General features: G+C 38.0%; 1 protein-coding gene across 17 annotated transcripts in view; it reads right to left on the reverse strand.

Moving 5' to 3' along the window:
• The window catches only part of APC (APC regulator of WNT signaling pathway), a 101,034-nt gene that overhangs the window by 7,327 nt on the left and 73,961 nt on the right, over positions 1-19,746 (reverse strand). For 15 of the 17 annotated variants that reach the window (XM_062017248.1, XM_062017246.1, XM_062017247.1 and 12 more), the window contains 7 exons: positions 17,233-17,611; positions 16,174-16,269; positions 15,236-15,375; positions 13,756-13,833; positions 11,368-11,484; positions 10,478-10,692; positions 794-10,058 (listed from right to left, as the gene is read on the reverse strand). In XM_062017248.1, coding sequence (XP_061873232.1) covers positions 3,485-10,058; positions 10,478-10,692; positions 11,368-11,484; positions 13,756-13,833; positions 15,236-15,375; positions 16,174-16,269; positions 17,233-17,611 — 7,599 coding nt within the window. In that variant the 3' untranslated portion in view covers positions 794-3,484. Of the gene's footprint in view, positions 1-793; positions 10,059-10,477; positions 10,693-11,367; positions 11,485-13,755; positions 13,834-15,235; positions 15,376-16,173; positions 16,270-17,232; positions 17,612-19,746 lie in introns of those variants that run through there. The other 2 variants (XM_062017259.1, XR_009820799.1) reach the window with 2 other exon arrangements.

Genomic DNA, 19,746 nt, shown 5'->3' on the forward strand with positions numbered 1-19,746 from the left:
TGTTATCTCTGACAGACAATTGAGAATTATCTTTAGGTTTTCAGGGGAAAATACTCTGATAAGAGAACTGCACATGAAAAACAGGAATAAATTAGTTCCCTTTTAAAGTCTGTGATATTTAATCAGAGATTTCACAGAAATGGAACAATAACCTTAACTGTGGCAAGCTGCAAAAAACTAAAATGAATGTACATTTTTAAAAGATAACTAATTACAATTTGTATGGAGCTCACATTTCTGCTTTTTATATCAGGAGGATAAAGCTGTAAGTCTGTCCGAAATAAGCTTTATAAGTGTATTTTCAGTATAAACTGATTTTTAATACAAGTTTTATATGCTCTGGATACGACACACTAATTCACGGACAACTAAAGGTCTGAGCACCAGTCTCAAAATCTGTAGAAAGGCAGTGCATCCCAGAAGAACAGTAAAATTAGTTTTGGTTTCCCTACTTCCTTGCTTTTCTTAGTTTTGCCTTGATGCAAATAATGTTGTCTCTCCAGCTGTGGCAACTTTATAAAAAATAAAACCAAGAAATAAGAACAAACCTTTAGTAGCATAAACCCAATCTGACTATTAATAAAATCCCAGACCAAATACACTTACCCATTTTACTTTCTATTTCTTCCCCCTGCCTTATTTTTTATTTCTGTGATCTGTTTTTATAAGTTAAGCTTAGGATATAATTTTTTATCCCCATCACTGACATAAATGTCATCAATGTCCTTAAATATTTTAAAAGGCTCTTAATGAGTATTGTTTTAGATACTGAATTCGAGAAACGTAGACCTTGAAGGGATTTCAAAATCCCCTCACCCAAGACCAAATCTGCATACAGGCAATATGAAGTAACAGTGTAGTCCACCCCTATGAGATGTTTCATAAACCTCTTGTTATAACTTCTATACTGGAAATTTAACAACTCCCATGGGAAGCGTATTTTACTGTATCAATGCTCTTACAGTTGGAAAGTTTCTCCCATCTGTCTTTGCTATAGCTTACTTATGAAGATATTAAGAAAAACTTCCCAACTATAAGGATCATGAAGTACCTCCAAGACTATCTAGAGAAGCCACTGTAATTTCCAAAGACATTCTTTTACTTGATACACATAAAATTATTAACTGTTTCTTCTGGTTGCCTCAGTTACAAAACTGAAATCAGACTCTTTACTGACACTGTGTTTACCTTTAAATTCTTAAATCAACAGGACATAGATGTAAAGCCAGTACTAAACAACTATCCTGGACTATGTGGTGTATCTTCACATCAGCAGTTAAAAAGTCAGCACAAAAAACAGTATTGCATCATTTATTAAGAAAAGTGGTCTTGCACTTCAAACTCAAGGATGGATTTCTGTATTGCATTCCAATAGGGAGTCCTGACTTTGAACATGTCACATAACTTCTGTCTCTACTTCATCTTTAAAAGGACACTAACAGTCATACTAAAAGTTTTGTGAAAATACTATATGCAAATTATTTCAAATGCTAACATGAGAGGCATTGCTTGTTACCACATTCACCAGGTAATATACATGGCACGTCTCCAGGCAAAGCTGACAGGAAGCAAAGAACCAAAAAAGCAAATGAGACACTACTTCTGCCAAAAGGGTATTTCTGTATTGGTTTTTAACTTTTTATTTGAATTGTAATCTGTCCGCTGACAGTATTGCAATCCTGTTTGTAAACAGTGCATATCCTATGGTGAATTCGAGACAGAAATTGATTCAGCATAAGACGATGTACAAAAGCCATGGATGCAACACGTTGCAACTGTGTTAAAGCCACCTCAAAGGTGAGTTACTCTACTTTAGGGCTTCCTGAAATCAACTGATTTTGAACCCTGATTATCAGTTGTTTAGAATGCTAACTTTAGAATGGTTGATGTTCTGTTGTCTCACATTTCTACTTCAAATCATTTCTCATCTAAATTCAGATTATATTTAAAGCATAAATCTCTCTTTTCATTGTGGTTCTAGCACAAATCAGATTCACAATAAAAATGCCTGAGGCAGTACATGTTCTGCTTTGCCTGTAAAACTGTTTTTCTACTACAATAACAAACTTCTTGCTGCCATGGGATTCTTGTGCTATTTCCCCTTCACAATTTTTAAAAAATAATTAAAAAAAAGGCATGAAGACTTCAAATAGAATTAAAATTTCATCTTATAGTCACTACTTCACATCCTATATTATTTCCCCCAATTAAAAAAATCTTTTGTTTTACAAATACTATTTTTATAGATATAATATTGTTTCAGGCTTGTAGTCATGAAAACAACTATACTGATTGGCTACTGGAAATACCCTGCCTTCAGCCTTGTTATGCACCTGAGATGTGTGAAACCGTCACAAATATATTGCAGAAGACCCAGGGCCTGATCCTGCAACTGTTACAAGCACCCTACAACAGTTATTTGCCAGTGGTAAGGAAGGATGGATATTGTAGGTGCGAGATTCTGCTGGATCAGGCCTCAAATGTAAGTGCATTGTAAAATACATTATATGGTGGCATCTCCAAACAAAATACTGTATTTTTATGTAATGCAGAAGTAACACACACATTTTACATATAGTAATAATTTATTCTGAAATGTTCATTTTAGTCTCTGTTGAGATATCACCCATGTCTCCATTAATAAAAGAGCAGCCATCTTACCTCAAATACCAGAATATACAACAAGTTACAGCATAGCAAAAAAATTCTACCTACTTTGATAAAATCTACTCCAGGTAAAATAATTTTGTTCAAGGTTTTACAGTTACACAGTTTTCTTTTTTTTTTCTTTTTTCTTTTGTCCAGCAGAGCACAAAGGAAGTGTAAATTGTTACACCATAACTATCTATGCACGTTATGTGACCACAGAAATGTTAATCATTACTCATTACTTCAGAAAATGAACCATCAGTTCCACTCATGCAGAAAAGCAGGCTGGGAAAGCTTGTTCAGCAGAAACCATATTGCTGTGAATTTCACAGCCACATGATTAATTTTTGGGTTAGATGGACTCAAACAAACTAAAACAGATTTTTTTTTTTTGCATAAATAATACCAATTCTTCCCTGATGTAGTTTAGTCAGTCTGTAATCTAGAATTGATTGATAAAGTAATTTGACTGTATCATCTCTACCTGCAATGTTCCATGATTTCAGCGACAAGCAATATTTAAAAGATTATGGGATGGGATGCTAATTAAATATATGTTAAACATAATGTACAAATATACTCACATTAGCAATTTTATTCCAAACTGTCAAGCAGGTATTCCTCCAAAATATTACCAGTGAAGACAAAGTATACTATCAAATATGGCTTCCAGAACAAGGACACTCTAACAAGAATGAAATCTATTTACAACAAATAAAAACGACAAACAAAAAACAAAAGTCAATCCCCATTGTTTTAGTTTCATTTGAAACAAGATTTCTAAATAGCTGCTGTATATAATACATCAGTTTTATTAATTGTTTTTTTGTTGCACTTAAACAGAAGTTACCAGGTAAGAGCCAGAGTGGCGTTTAGGACTCTGAGTTCCACTGGAGTCTGGGTTTTCAGACTTGGAGTCACGCTTCTTCGTGCTGTTATTCACTGGCGTTGGTATCTGCGATGGCCGAGCAGAGCTATTGTCCACACTACTCTTCCTGCGGCTTGGGTTGTAGTTGAAAGGAGTCACCCTCGCTGCAACAGCACCAATGGGAGAGCTATGTTTGCTAGAGCTACTGGAACTGAATGGTGTACGCTCACTCACAGTACTTTCACTGTTTTCTGGCGCAGGAGTGGGATTATTCTGCAGAGGCTTTGTTTCAGTGCCTTTCTTGTCTGGACTGTCTATCTGAAAGAAAGAGTTCAGACGGTTTTCTAAGCCAATGGTACGAATAGGAAGGCCTCCTCCATTCCCTGGCATTTGTTTCTCTTGAATCTCTTTAGAATCTTTACTGTTCATGCCCCCTTTATCAGAAACACTGTTGATAACAGGGGGAGTATTTCCAGTGGGGGACCTTCCAGATCGAGGATTGTTAATTGGGCAGTCCTCTATCCTCACCCACACATCCTCTGTCTTAGAGACGGCTGGTGCCATTTGATAGATAAGTGTTTTGGCATCAGAGTCATTTGTGGCACCTGAGGAAGAATGCTGAGGATCACTCATTATCTGAGGAATTTCGCTTTCTTTTATTTTTCTCCAAGTACCTTTTGCTGGTGCTTGGCTTTCTTTACTTTGCTTGTGTCCAGAAAGAGAACTTCCGTGTTGCTTTTCATCTTCACTTTTTGCCTTTTCACTGGATTCTGAAGAAGCTGACAGAATTGAGGAGGAACTTCCAGTCCTTCGCCAAGTGCTCACGCGAGGGAGTGATGAGGAATGCTTACTATGCTCACGCTTCCATGTTCCTGATCTATTGATCAACAATCTCGAAGGACTCTCGGAATGAGAACGGGCTATATCATGACGTTTTGCTGGTCTCCCATCGTACTCTACGGAAGGACTCAGATTAGGGGGTAATTTTCGCCAACCACCAGTCTGGGCAGTTGCATGAGTGGACAAAGACATATCAGGAAGAGATGGACTTAAAACTGGGGTCTGTAGCTGAGACCTCGTGGGAGAATCTGGCCTGGAAGGAGACAGGGATTCAAATGAAGCTGACTCTTCTAATTTCCGTCTTAGAGTTGGGCTTGGAGCTTCTTTAATAAAAGTTGACTGACGAACAAGGACAGGTCTCTCGGATCTGTCAGATTCACTTCCACTAGATTTTGTGGATGACATTCTGGATAGTTCAGTCTTTTTGTTTGATCCACCACTGCCGAGACCCTGGTTTAACCCTTTTGAAGTGGACTCGCTTCGTGGAATGCTACTGGTACTCTTAGGTAAGGCAGTTTGCTTTGTAAGGTTTTGCTGGCTCATCTGCCTGCCTGGTGATGTGTATGACATTCTGCCCGAACTGGAAGATTTAGTTGAAGCTGTGCTAGGAGATGATGTCCTTGGCAACTGAGACAGTTTGTTGGGAGGACTTAGACCATTTCTTCCTGGGGAAATCGAGTTTCGGCCAGGAGACTGCAGAGGCCTGCTTAATGGCTGCTGTTGAGGTCGAGAAGGAGTGGAGTCTCTAGATCCTGATCTAGAAGGTCCCTTACTTGATCCACTCTGGTTCAGCCCTGACGGCTGCCTAGTTATAGGAGCTGGTTCAGGTTTCCCTGAGGACTTGACTCCTCTTGGAGAACTGGTCAAACTTTGGCCTTCACTGGGACTCTTGGAGTTGGTGCTTTTGAGTAGGGGACCTTTTTTGGAAACAGGACTAGTACTTGAAGAACTATTTCGAACTCCTGGAATATGGATCATCGTTCTACCACGTGAAATTGAAGGCACACTTGTCTGTTGTGGTTGCTTCAGCTGGCTTGAGACTTCCGAATTGGAGCGGGCTTTTCCTGTAATGATACTTTTATATACTTTCTTCCCTCCTTTGATTCCTCTGCTTTCAGATTCTATTTTTTTAGACTCCAGTGTACTCTTCTCTCCTGGCTTAAGAATTCTTGGACCTTTATTACCAGTGAAAGGTTTTTCTTCTTGGTCTGGGGTGAGATGGAATGGTGACCCTAAAGAAATACCAGATTTTAACGAAAGGATAGAATCAGAGTCTGATGAAGCTTGTCTAGACAGTGATGCAGCAGCTGCAGCTTGATGCAAGCTACTGACTATAGAATTTGCACCTTCTTGTATGGCTTTCCAATCAAAGTTCTCTGAATCAGGCGAGAAACCATGTTCTGAATCTAGTCTCTGTATCTCTCTCAAATCCAGTGTTAAATCTTCAGCCAATATACCACCTGTACTTCTGGAACTACTTTTTTCACTCTCACTCTTTATTCTTGGGTTTTTTTTCTTTTTAGGCATAGCAGAACTAATGCATTCCTGCAAAAGATCATCCTCTGAGTCAATACTAAGAGAACTCAGAGAGCTGTTTCTAGAGAAACATACAGGAGTATCTTCAACATGAAATGATTTAGGTGCATAACCAGAAGTCTGTGGTCTGTTAGATTCCATCTGTGAGTCAGGAGCCTCCGTACGTTTTGCAGGTTCCCCTTCTTTATTGTTATTGTTCTCTTGATCAATATCACTGAGGGAACTAAGAGATGAATTGCAAGAAAAACAAACCGGCGTGTTTTCGATAGCAAAATTCTGCATTTTCTCATCTGTAGCTGCTCCTCTCTCTGGAATATCTTTGCCCGGCTGAGAGAAAGTTTTAGGCTGGCTTCTGCCCGTTGGGTGTTTTTGACAAACTTGTGTCCTGTTAGTTGGTTGCTGATTTGAAGGCTGTTCGGGATTACTACAGTCTTTAGTTTCTTGTTCTTTTGTTTCTTTTCCTTTTCTTAATTCTGCCTTCTCCCTCGAAAGGTCAACATCATCGTCATCAAAATCTAAAGAACTCAGAGAATCATTCCGTGAAAAACAGTACGGAGTTCCTTCAATAGGTGTGTAATGATGAGGTGAATCAAAAGCAAAGCTTCCTCTTACACGCTCTTCGTTATTTGGCAGTTTGTCATTAAAATCTCTTGAATTACTCTTTAGATTCTGTTTCTTTGCGTCTCTGTTTTCTGGATAGTTTCTTTCATTGTTAATACTGCTTTTGGCCTCTGCAGTTTTTCTTATACGTGCTCTGTATTCATTATTTTGGGGAACAGGCTTTACTGGTGACGTTGGCTTCTTTTTCTCACTCTCTGGTTGGTTTTTATTACTCAGAGATGAAGATACTTGTTGAATTTGATCCATGATCTTCTTCACTCTGTAAGGTTTGTGACTTTTTCCTTTTGGCATCGCTGAGTTAATGCACTCGGCCAGAATATCACCCTCTTCTGTTTTGTCATCATTCAGGCCTGGAGGAGTCACTGATGAGCCTTTAGCTCTCTGAGAGTCATCGGTACTTCTACCTTCTGTAGGAATGGTGTCTCGCTTTTCAAATTCCCCTGACTCTGGTGCCATACCCACGCTGTCTACGTTGGCCAACTCACTCGGAGGCGATTCTATTGTGAGGTCACTCAGAGACGTAGCTGTTGAAAAATTTATTGGTGTACCCTCAACACAATATACCCGTGGCATATCATCTCCCGGTGTAAAACTCACATGCTTTTGGGATTGCAATCTACTTTGTGAAGGCAAAAGTTTGTAAACTGGCAACTGGCTCGGCTTTCTGGCAACAGGAGGAGGTATTTTTGGAGCAGATGCTTGAGAAGGCTTTTTGTTTTTACGTGAAGACTTTGTTGGCATTGCAGAAATAATGCACGCTTCCAGTATTTCAATATCATCGTCATCGTCAGAATCATCCAGAATGTCCTTTTCAGCTTCAACAGGCTTCTCTGCTTTCTTGTCTTGGTTATCCTTTGTATCATCTGACTGTTCAGTTTCTGCTTCATTTCCATGTTCATTTTCATGAACTGGAGGCATTATTCTTAACTCTACATCTTTCTGTATAAATGGCTCATCAAGACTCAGAGCGCTCAGACTAGAAGAGCAAGAAAATCCATCTGGTGTGCTTTCTGTGGCAAAATGTAACAGTGTATCAGCGTCTGGCAGCACCTGAACTCTTTGAACAGCTGCATTTACAGCTGCCTGTCTGGGACCCGGCTCTCTCTTTTCTGCACTAGGTGCTTTACCCTTAGCTACATCTCTTTTGACTTGAACTCCTTGAGCAGGGGGTGGTGTTTTACTTCTGCTTGGAGGCATTGTTTGTCCAGGGCTGTCTGGGAGGTCACTGGGGCTGATAATACCACTTACCATTCCACTGCAAGGCTCACTTTGAACTGAACTAGCAATTGAATGGCTTTCAAAACTATCCAGGGAACTTACAGAAGTACATCTGCTGAACATGAGTGGTGTTTCCTGCACATAATGTTCTGGTGGGCTCTTAGGAGTCTGTGCACCACTCTTTGAGGGAGATTTGGCACCTGAAGAAAATTCTACAGCTTTATGTCTAGAGGAATCAGAAGGAGACAAGCTAGAAGTCTGAAGTCTACTGGATTTTGTTCGGATGTGTTGTGACGTTGATGTGATTTCGCTTACTGCACCTTCTGTAGACAGAGACTCACTGTTTTCCTTTAGTTCTGTCATCTGTAGTGTGTTACTAGTATCTGTCGCACGTGTGGACTGATCACGTCCTATTTCATCTTCAGCTGATGACAAAGATGACAAAGAGCTACACCTTGAAAAACATATAGGGGTATCTTCCACACAGTATGTTTGTATAGTTTCCTGATTAATAGAGGGAGTTTTACAGGAGGCAGTCTTTTGTGTGTGACCACCTCTGTTCTGTGCAGAATTTGGGTGAAGCTGGTTCTGTCTCTTTGAACCTGCTGAGGGGCCTGATGTGCTCACACTGCTTGAGGAAATATGGTCAGCTTTAGTGCTTTGCACTGAAGAAGTCTTTGGAAAAGTAAAAGATGGCTTCTGAGAAGAAGGAGGAACTTCTGTTGAGTACTTTAAACTATAATCAATAGGCTGATCGACATGATGTTCCTCTTCATTGTACTTTATGCTATAATTAGTTGGTCTATCTTCCTCTTCACGTTGTTCCTCCTCAGAATAACGTTCACTATAGTTGGTTGGCTTATCATCATCATAATCATCCACGTGGCACAAGGACTGGTTTACTTTCTGATTCATTCCAAGAGTTGAGCCTACTCTGTTCTGATCTGAACCATTGGATCCTCTTGATCTAAAGGAAGAAACGCACTCTTGCTGTCCAAAAGGTGACTGATACTTCATATGTTTATCATCTCCACTTTCAGTGTACACGGGGTAGGTTGCATTTTGGCTCCTTGACTGTCTTTGTTCGTTCTGTTTCATTTCTTCATCTATTATATGTTTAGGTCTCGCCCACCTTTCATTCTGAGAGGGACTTTGCCTTCCAGAATTTAACTGTTCATCTGAGTATTTAAGACTGTAATTAATAGGAGTGTCTAGCTCTCCATCATTGTCATCCATGTGATTTGCACTATGGATCTTATGTGCCAAGTCGGCTGGATACTGACCATAACTACAGAACTTACTTTCATCGTCTTCAGAGTAAGACTCAATGGAGGGTTTCATTTGGCCTCTTTTACCATAGCCATCACTGCTGCTGACGCTATTTAAGCTGTCATTTGAAGCTCTCTTGTATTCCATTTTTGTGTAAGACACAGGACATGTCCTGTTGGAATTCTCAGACTTAGGAAAGTACGTATTAGAGTGAGTATGGGCAGTGGCTGACCTCCGTGGGGCATTTCTGTCTTCTGTCAGACAGTGCATTTCAGATGTGGAACCAGAACTTCTGTCCTCTTGTGGAACATGCATGCTTGTAACCTCTTCCATAACTTTGGCTATCTGAGCTGCAGCAGTAGAAATCTGCATTCCTATTCTCTTAGAGGAGGTCCCAGTATTCTCTGCAGCTGGATGGTAGGTACTTAAACCTACTGCTCGATCCCTGTCAAGACTTCTGTCTTTCTCAGATCGAGAATTTTCCACATTTCCTCTACCAGAAGAGGAAGAGCCGGGCAATACCGTAGTATTTAAATATGGTGAGAGTACAGTCATGTTACCAGCATTAAAACTCTCTGACCTGCACATACCATCATCATGCCGGCTGGAGTCCAAGACATATTCACTGTATATATTTTGCTTATGTCTTTGCTTGTTACGGTGAGATGCTTTTGGGCTTAAATTATCAATGTTGTCAAAAGTCTCTGATAAATGCTGAGCATCTAACTCTGCTTCCAGTGCCTTTTGTTTTCTGACATGAAGAGATGGTAAGCTTGATCCTGGAGACATAATGTTGGCATCCTTGTACTTTGCTGGCCTGTTTGCCATGAGGTTTCTTAGAGCTGCAGCACTACCCATGGCTATCATTTTGTGTTTTGAGTGAATGAGATTTTTCAGCATGCTGACTGCTCCCATGTCCCACAGTGCCTCTTGATCCTTTGCATTTCGTGCAGAAAGATTCCACAGGGTCCCACATGCATTACTGACTATTGTCAAACTGTGTGACTTCAAGTGTTGTAACAAGGTTTGTAAGCAGCTGTTCTCTCGCAAGATTTGCCTGGTGTTGAGTAATTGAAAACAAACATCAGTATGTGGCACTTCAAAAGGAAAAGAGAGCAAAACAGAAACCTATTAAGCTGAAGGCAAGTTTTTGCCTTTAAAAATTCTCCAGTGCGAATTTGTCTTGTATTTTCTCTAGCTTTCACCTGAATGCTAATCAAATTCTATTACAAATACTGTTAGCTTTTAGTACAGTTCATCATTAACATGCAGCAAGTATTAATCTATTTGTATATTCCTGTTAAGTAAATGAAACACTTGCCTTATCAAAAGCATTAAAAAGTAGCTGTATTTAATTGTTGTACTTAAAAACATGCATCCATATTAAGACAGACAAACATTCCTTTCAAGTCATACAAACTGTCTACTAAATACACATACAGAACTGCTAAAGATTTTCAGAAAAAACATACCCACCTATGGTCCTCATTAGTAGCAATTAAGCTAGAAACATTTCTTAATATTCCTCCTCCACTTTCTATGATGGCTAAAGTGTTAGTTTGGCTCCGATATGTCAGTGTACCGACAAGAAATGCAAGAGCACCATCAACAGCACATATATCAGCTTTGTTCTCAGTACAGTGTGCTGATAAGTTCCATAAGGCACTCAGAACACTTTTTAGGGTGGATTCCTAGGAGAATAACACAACAACAGAATTAGAGAAGTTTTCAACTATTGATCATAAGCTCTCAGAAATACCTAAGTTAGCTTCCAGCAGTTACATATGTTCCAATTTCTGCTTCCTGGGCCAGTAAGCTAGATGCAGACAGCAAAATACAAGTAAATACTTTTGTTTGCTTCTCTCCTCTACCTCCTTCAGCTATAGGTTTAGTATTGCTTGCCCCAAAGTCTTCAGAAATATGTACCACAATACTTGTTAGCTACCATAATGGTAAATGGGGCTTGAAGACTAGCTGGCAGGAGAGTCTGGAATGGAATATAATCCTGTCTGGATACAAAAAATGTATCTAGAAAATTACAGAAGTATAAGTTATCTCTTCACTGACTTAAGAGAGGTTTTGTTACATTGCAAAATTATTAGAAAAGCTATTTCAACACCATGGCTCATGAAACTGAAGAGCAAAAGCTGTCAGCTCTAAAAAACAAAATTACAGAATGAGATGTTATTGCTACTTTGTGGTCTGCTGCTATGTTAACTCAAAGCAACTCTTTTAATTTAAGCAAGTTACCTAGACTATCGCAAATACTCAACCAATTGTTTTTTTAGAAAAGAATAGCAGTATGTATTTTGTGTAAAATAAATGCAATCACTCCAAAATTTATCTCGGTCATTTATACAGGATACCTTCTTAACTTCTAAAGCACATTCCATCAATGCTTTCACACTTCCAACTTCTCTTAGAGTCTTTTTGCTGTTTACATCTGCTCGCCAGGACAAGTTTCTCAACACACTTGCAATGACCTGCAATACATGAAAGGAAAATAATGTATCTCAATATACCTACTTTTAGCAGGTTATCAGATTCTCCTCCTGGATTTCTAGAATGTTGTGGATTAATTAACAATGTCCATGTTTAATTAAAGCTGGTCATATTCAACTAATGCATTAAAATTTGCTAAAATCTGCTTTTTATTGTGTTGCCTGCTGGACTGCTCCAACATTTTAGTGTGAAGTTTTATCAAAGGTACTGGCTTTTGTGTGTGGGTACCTAAACCACAGATGTGAAATCAGGTTCCCTGCTTTCCTCACTGGTTGAAAAACTGGTCCAAAAATTCCGACTTGTGCTCTACTCTGATGTCTGCTCCAGATTCACACTATTGCAGAAGAGATTCATAACATCCTTTTCTCAACTTTTTCACTTGTAAAACAGAACACTAACACCCGTCTGTCTCTCAGATGGTATGATTACTTTGATTAACGTCTTTCAAAAATCCACTGTGCTTTTTACAATCAGCATAGTTCTACAGAAGAGAAGCAGACATTCAGCCCAGGTCCTTGGCAGCAGCTAGACTGTCTCTATAGTGGGACACCTTATAGGATGCAAGGGAAGAGCACTCTGGGATCACAGAAGACATTATGGGATGGGAGAACACAAAAGTTGCCAAGGCATGAAAAAGGACGAATCTAGGTGATTTGAGGAGGGTACAAGCATGGGAAAACAAAGGGTAAGGTTGCATTGAAACAGTTGTCTGGCTGATATGCTTCTATGGCCATGCCCTTTGCCTAATGAGCACAATCTGACCCATATACTTATTAAACTCCATTTCTAATTTTTCCTGAGTGAGGAATTTTTCCATGAGAGTGACAGAGCAGTGGAACAGGCTGCCCAGGGGGGTTGTGGAGTCTCCTTCCTTGGAGGTCTTCAAGACCCGCCTGGACATGTTCCTATGTGACCTGAACTAGGTGAACCTGCTTCTGCAGGGGGGTTGGACTAGATGATCTCTAAAGGTCCCTTCCAACCCCTACCATTCTATGATTCTATGACTGCTTGCAGTGTGTGTGTACATGTGTATGGGGGCCTGCGTACCAGTCTCTGGAGACACACCACGGGTCAGAGGGCCTATACATCCATGACTTCAAGAATACTAAATATACTTAATAGCTGCCCTAATACTAGGGAGTTTACCCAATAACCTCTACTGTAATTCTCATTCTTTTCTCAGTCATAACTTGCTAGCTCCTCCTTTAGTAGAGAATTTTCATTGCAAATGATGTTTTAACATATCGAGTAAATTTTACTTAAAATTGTTCTTTTACCGGATGATTCACTCAATCTGCAATGAAAACGGGGTTCTCCTTTCCAAAGCTGTTCCAGTTTGTTAATAGTATATATTAATTAAAATGAATTATTGTTTGATATTCAATTATTTCAAACAAGTTCCATACCAATAAGGAACAGTTCCACACCCTCAACTCTCTGAATCACTCAAAGCACTTCTAAAGACTTTATTTTTGGGCTGTTTTCATTACATAGCAAGAGACATTGGAAGAGTCACTCAAGTGTCCTCTAAACACTTTGTTTACACTAGAAAATGTCTTTGTGACAGGTGCTGGTACTGAAAATTGTTATGTAGGACTTGTCAAGTCACAAGCAGATTCTCTTTTGAAATGCAGCTTCCTCTACTGTTATTCTCCTATTATTTACTTGTGCTAATTTACAACTTCTAGAGGAACCACAACACTGTATCAATGCTCCAGGTAATCCAGTCCATTAGCATCATCAATAGGTAAAATAAATTAGAGAATCAAAAACTGCTCAAACTTACCTTTACAATTGTGCTTCCACTAACAGACCACAGTCATAAAAGTGAGTTTTATAGCCCATGAGCTCTATGTGCTTTGCTAAAAAAAAAAAGCCCAAAACGTCCCAGAATATGACCCACAGATAAGCATTTTTACATAATGAAGTTGTACTTCACATTTGGTGGAAAGTGCAGATACGCCAGATATCAAAGGCAGATACGGCAATGTAAAAACAACAATTACCAAAAAATCCAAATGTCTAGCTGGAATGAAGGAAGCATATTTCAAATCACACTAGAAATTTCATGGAAGTGACAGAATTCAAGTATAAAAACAACTGGTGGCAAGGCTAAATGAATAGAAAGAAGGTGAATACTAGTAAAGGAGATCAGAAATACAATATTTTAATATAATGCAATGAAATGTATGGGATGTGAAGTGATGGATATGTCCAAGCTAAAGAAATATCTAATCTGAAAATTATGTTACCTGCTGCAGGTCTTCACTTTCAGATTTCAGTTGGGCTACGAGAGCTCTCATGCAGCCCTTCATAGAACACAATGTAGCCTGTTAGGAATTATAAGTAAAAAGGAAGTTAATAGTATTAAATGACAGGCTAGGTGGCCTGCTTCTGCACAAATATTTTGGTATTGTAAGGTAATAATATTTGAAGTTCAATAAAAGCTCAGCAAAATATGTTGTCAATAATAAATATTTGGTTTACAACCACTAATGAATTAAACATAACTATCAGTTTCTATTCTAGACAAGAGTGGTTAATTTCTGCTGAATTCTCTATTTTTTACAACAGGTCTAGGAGTATAACTTTACTATCTATATATAAAAACCATCTGTGAGCTGACAATGGCTTGTTACCTGTTGCTTATTGAGTCTCATGATCAGGTTTTTCTTTCAAATAAATGTAGTATGAAAAATAATACTAAATTAATTAAAACTGACACAAACACAACCACACTTCTGACATTCAAAGAACACAACACCTTTCTTAGAATTCAATAGCAACTGAAAAACTGTAGGCTTATGTTGGAAACTGTTTGTGACCCAGGTGCAGCTAAAAATTATTCAAAACGAAAGTATGTGTTAGAACCGTTACCACTCGTCAGTCGGACAGCATGTACATCTACATCTCTGAGGAGTTTAGCTTATGCTATAAACTCAGTAACTGCAGCCTCATAGCAATTAATGACGGGATGATGCAAAGAGTCAATATCTTGTGAAGCAATTCACTTGCAGCAAGTATTTATGCTTCACTCTAGAGTAAAACTTGGGACAAAAAAAAAAAAAAATCAAGTTTTATGAAGACTGTTAAGCCATTCATTCCTGAAATGTCTTTCTCTAGAGCAGAAAGATAAAAGTTCTCTCAGACAGTGTTTTATAAACTCTAGAGCAAGAAATTACTGAAACTTTCTATCTTTTGAAAGCAAAGTCTGTATCTGAAATTAGGGAACCTATTGAAATACTTTGAAGTAGTGTCCATTATGACCAAGACATGTCCTCAATACTTGAAAGTAAGTCCCTGCCTGAAAAGATTTGCAAAATTTCATCAGTGAATATTGTTAAGTAACTGGCAACCTCACAAAACTACACTCAATTAGCAGTTTTACTCCAACATCCTCAGAAAAATACCCCGTCACTATCCATAATCACTTGTCCATAAGCATTATGTGCTATACTAATCTAATACAAAAAAATAGTAAGTCAATAGATAAAAATTCTTAGTGTTAGTGACAAATTAAAAGTGATTTAATATGATACAACTTTCATGACACAACATTCACTTTGTGGTGCTCTCCATCAGACCAAGGATGGAACAACAGGTATTTTGAACTTCTGCCTTGAGTGTAAACTCAGTATGGTATCCTGGAGAGTTTCATCACCTGTTTTGAGAATGACAGTTCAGACACAGCTATTGACTGAGACTACGTATGTTTAAAAATTCTACTCTTACCTTGTTCGCCACATCTCCAAAAGTCAAGTTTGTCAGAGCCATTCCAGCATACCTCCTCAAAGTAACGCTATAGTGATCATTTGTAAGTCCATACATTTCACAATCCACTTGCAGCAGTTCAGCAATGGCCTGCAAACCCCCTTTAAAAACAAATAAGAAAATGAATAATATTGTGAGTACTGTACATATATAGCAAGGAGCAAACTGCTTTTATTTGAGCAGGACAAATCTCAAATGTCTGAAAACAAAAACGTCAGAAAGGTAAAGAAATTATTAAATACGGTCTCTAGGTCTTGAATCCTGTGCTTGGCAGCAGCTGAAAGGTATGACAGCATGACACTGACACTTGAGAAAGTGGGAACAGAAGGAATTATGAGGAAGTAAGAAGAACGCTCATTTTCTAATTCCACCCAGGCAAACTCACGTTTGACCAATGACCTTGCTCCAGAAATACATATAAAAGGCTATTTAGTTAGTAAATCTGAAAATTTTTGATTTATCACTGGATGTTATTTGCCGAGAAAAAGATACAGAATATTTTCACCAATATTGCAAAGTATCAAATTAAGGACAATTGCATGCTAAAAATTCAGTCTGTTAAACTAATTCAGGACAAAAAAATCCCGAAAACATCAACAAAAACCCTCTCACCCTGGAAAGTAGTCTCCATTGTGAAGTTCAATACTTCTAAAATATCAATAAATAATAATTAAAAAAAAAATCTTTCAAGATTCAAAGAGAAAATGACATCATAATTTACCTACTGGGAAACAGTCTAGTTAATTTGAACAGCATTCTTGACTTAAGAGGGCAACAATTGACACAAACAAACTGATAATCTGTTATAACAAGTCAAATATCTGCTGAGGTACAAAAGGAGGGTTCAGCACTTCCAGTAAGGTTCTCAGAGGAAATCAGAGAAATACATTTGCTCTTACCAAGCTCATTCATTGCATGCCTGTGTTCTTCATCAAACGAAAGTTTCATCAAAACACACACGGCAGGACAGATCTGATGATCCACTGGCGTGGGCACTGACCAACAAACAGGTAACAATCAGTATTTCCTAGGTGATTTTGTCTGCATCATAAGTTTTTCAAAGTGCATCTAATCTTAACATAAATCAACTGCAGTTTTTTTCAGGGTTTGTATCTTCCCAGTAATCCACAGACAATTAGTTAAGAATATTACTAACAAATGTGTATTATATATTTGATGCTGCAAAAGAAATTACAGAGAATCCTGAATGTACCTATTGAGTAAGGAAATAAAACTCCCAGCACTAGAAATTATTGCTTTTAAAAATTAATAACGTTAGTAAAACAAATCAGTAAGATTAAATATTCTGGTGGCATTTAATAAGGCACCACCTAACATGAAGCTGTTTCTTTGGGTTTTATGTCCTTATGAGTAGTCACTGAAACCTTTGTTTCATAACCAAAAAGTCTTTAAGTTCACATTCTTGTTAGCTAGATTCTGGCTAATGCACAAATGGTATTTGCTACATCTTGTTTAGAGCCCACTGCTGCCAAATGGTCCTTGCGGTAACCTCCAACGCCTGTGCTGCAGCCAGTGTGCTGGCTTCAGTACCACGTCTGTCAGACACTTACAACTTGTACTGACAGAATGCTCACAATTCAGAAAAGCACCTAAACCACCCAGAAGGATACATCTCTTTTCCCCCCCATCCCATCTGTTCTCTGAGAATACTCCTACTGACATTGTCACTTCTTTTGTATTTAAATACTAAAATTTTTATAACATACAACATTACAAGTAACAGTTCATATGATATTGAACAGACTGAGATTATGTCATTTGTGCTCTCTGTCCCTCTCCTAAACAAAATGTGTCATCTCCTGAATACATCTGCATACAGGCATATGTGAGAAAATTCACACAAGTTCAACAGGAAGTCAGATTAAAGTTGTACTTTCTGTAAATTCACCATTTTTAATATATCCTTGAAACATTTCTATATGGCTTGCAAAACCTACTTGGGTTTTTGTCTTGGTCCATGCCTTGTTCATGTGCTTCCTGCCATTCCCAACACGTTTCACAGTAAGCACGGATCTGCTCCAACAGATGGAGCACGCGGATTTCCCGTCTGCCTCGCTTATCATCAGGCTGGGAGTGAATGATGTTATGCAGTGCTGCGCTGGCCCTGGCACGGGCCTCTTTACTACCACGAGAGTTTCCTAACAAGACAGAGTCTTTATCGTTGCCATGTAAAAGCTGGATGAGGAGAGGAAGACATCCAGATTGACGCATGGCTATGCAGCTGTCTTGGGAGCTAGACATTGCTAGCAACGTTCTTGACATGTCATCTTTATCATGAGTACCGAGCATTGACAACAACGAATACACCATTTCCACCTGTGGGTCAAATGATAAAAAAAAAAAAGTTATATTTAAAAAATATACATCAAATTAAATCAAACTGAAATTTGAATCGTACAATGTGAGTAAAAGGCCCTTACTTAATGGTGCAAAAAATTATGTTATTTAGAAGTAATTAAGTAGTGTTACTACTTCAGCATTCACATTCGTAATAAATTTCACTTGGTGATTAAATGGCTAAAAGTGGGTGGTAGCTGTATGCAACTGTATTAATCTACAAGACCAATGGCAAAGAATTCCAAATTTCCACTGCTTAAAAAGATTAAATAAAACATATTAATGAGTGTTGAAGTTTCATAAATGGAAAACATTATTAAAATAAACTCTGATATAGAAATAAAAAGTTCAGTATGAACCAGACTTTCATGTAAAGATGTGCTTTTGTGAAAAACTATTCCTTGTGTGCTATTAAATACAATCATTCTAGACAATGGGTAAGAATGATTACACGCTTTTTAGTTTATGTTGTGCTAAAAAAAAAATCTGACATTCATGTATTTTAAAATTTCCAGGTAAAACTATTTTAAATTAACTAATTATTTCTTGTTATGATGACTGACTTGCATAATGACCAAATAATTTACAGCAGATGCAAAACTGAAGAGTAAATGCTTTTATAAGTTTACAGGGATAAATCCAGTAAGCAAACAAATCCTCATTTAATAGATATATGTTTCAAATACAAAGTACTTGACAAATTAAATCAAGTCATGAAAAGTCAGCATTAGACATTTAACTTTGAGCAACCAAATTTCTCATTAAAAACCAGCAGTTCTTGACGGACTCCCATGGCTGTCATGTAACACAGGAGTCAAGATGTTACTTGTTTTTCTCCCCCATTCTGTTTGCTTCAGTAAGAGCTTTCATTCAAGAAATACATTTAGTTCTTCTAGTGAACTTAAGCAGAGCAGGATGTAGAATACTATTTTAGATACTTAGAACCTCCCAGCTCCTAACAGTAACATTAAAAAACAAAGCACGGCATAAAGAAATAGTCAAAGAGAACTGTAAAGTAGCAGTGTGTGTGTTCTTCTAAAACATACCAATTAAGTAAGAAACCAAATTTTGTACTGTTAGACAAATTTTTGCACTAACAACTATATATTTGCACTGGTTACCAGACTAATGAATGATTTTATTGGGCTTCTCCAGAGACAATTTAAATGTGCATGAAGATAAGCACAAATACCAAGTTACCAAAAAAATTGGTAGCAGTAGGTAGACTAAGCAGCAAGTCTGTCAACATATACTTCTTTAAGTACTATAGGATCGATGAAGTGTTACAAATCTTAGCATCTGTGAAAGTGTATGATCACATGCAAAATCCACTCAAATAACAGTCTTCGAGCCAATTTTATGGCATTCTAGCAACCCAGTTCAGAGATGTCATCTTCTCAGTCTGGGAAAAATCAAATATAGTACTAAACCAAACCACTTGTATTCTTAAAGGAGAGTAAAATTTAATCTGATTTATGCATGCCTCTTGACAGATGTTTCAAGTGGCAGCTTTAATGCAGTGTCATTTGGATGGTTAAGTTTTTATCAGAGAATAAAGCTGAGGAAGCCATCAAAATCCAGATTCTGGGTTGTGGCAAATACAGTGTAGGAAAAACTAAAAAAAAAAAAAAAAAAAAAAGGTCTGTCTATCTCTGCATACACACACTACTCACATACAAATCTCTTTCTGCATGTGTAAATGGATTCCTCTACTTAGAATCTCTACCACTTTCCATTATCAGGTATTACTATATTCTAGCCACAGGACACTCAGTTCAACCTATTTCTTTGCCTGTATCCTTTTGCACTCAGTCCCTTTTCTTGCTTTAAAGGTTCTCCTGCTGTTGTCACCTTTTGAGGGTTCTACCATTTGCAGTGGAAACTCACAGAGAGAGATACTAGCTGATGTCACCTCCTTTTGGTATATGCACACAGTGCAGGACTGAAATGATGTTATAATATTGGTTTAAAGTCCAAAGTAATGAATACTATGTCAAGCTAACAGGCCTTGCTTCTCAGAAACCTGTGCTTAGCACAACACCCTTAGCACCCACACTGCTGTTGATTTCCCAGGCAATATAAGCTTCAGTTGTTCATGAACTCAATCTTACATT

The sequence above is a fragment of the Colius striatus genome, chromosome Z (assembly GCF_028858725.1).
Source record: "Colius striatus isolate bColStr4 chromosome Z, bColStr4.1.hap1, whole genome shotgun sequence".
NCBI classification, from domain to species: Eukaryota; Metazoa; Chordata; class Aves; order Coliiformes; family Coliidae; genus Colius; species Colius striatus.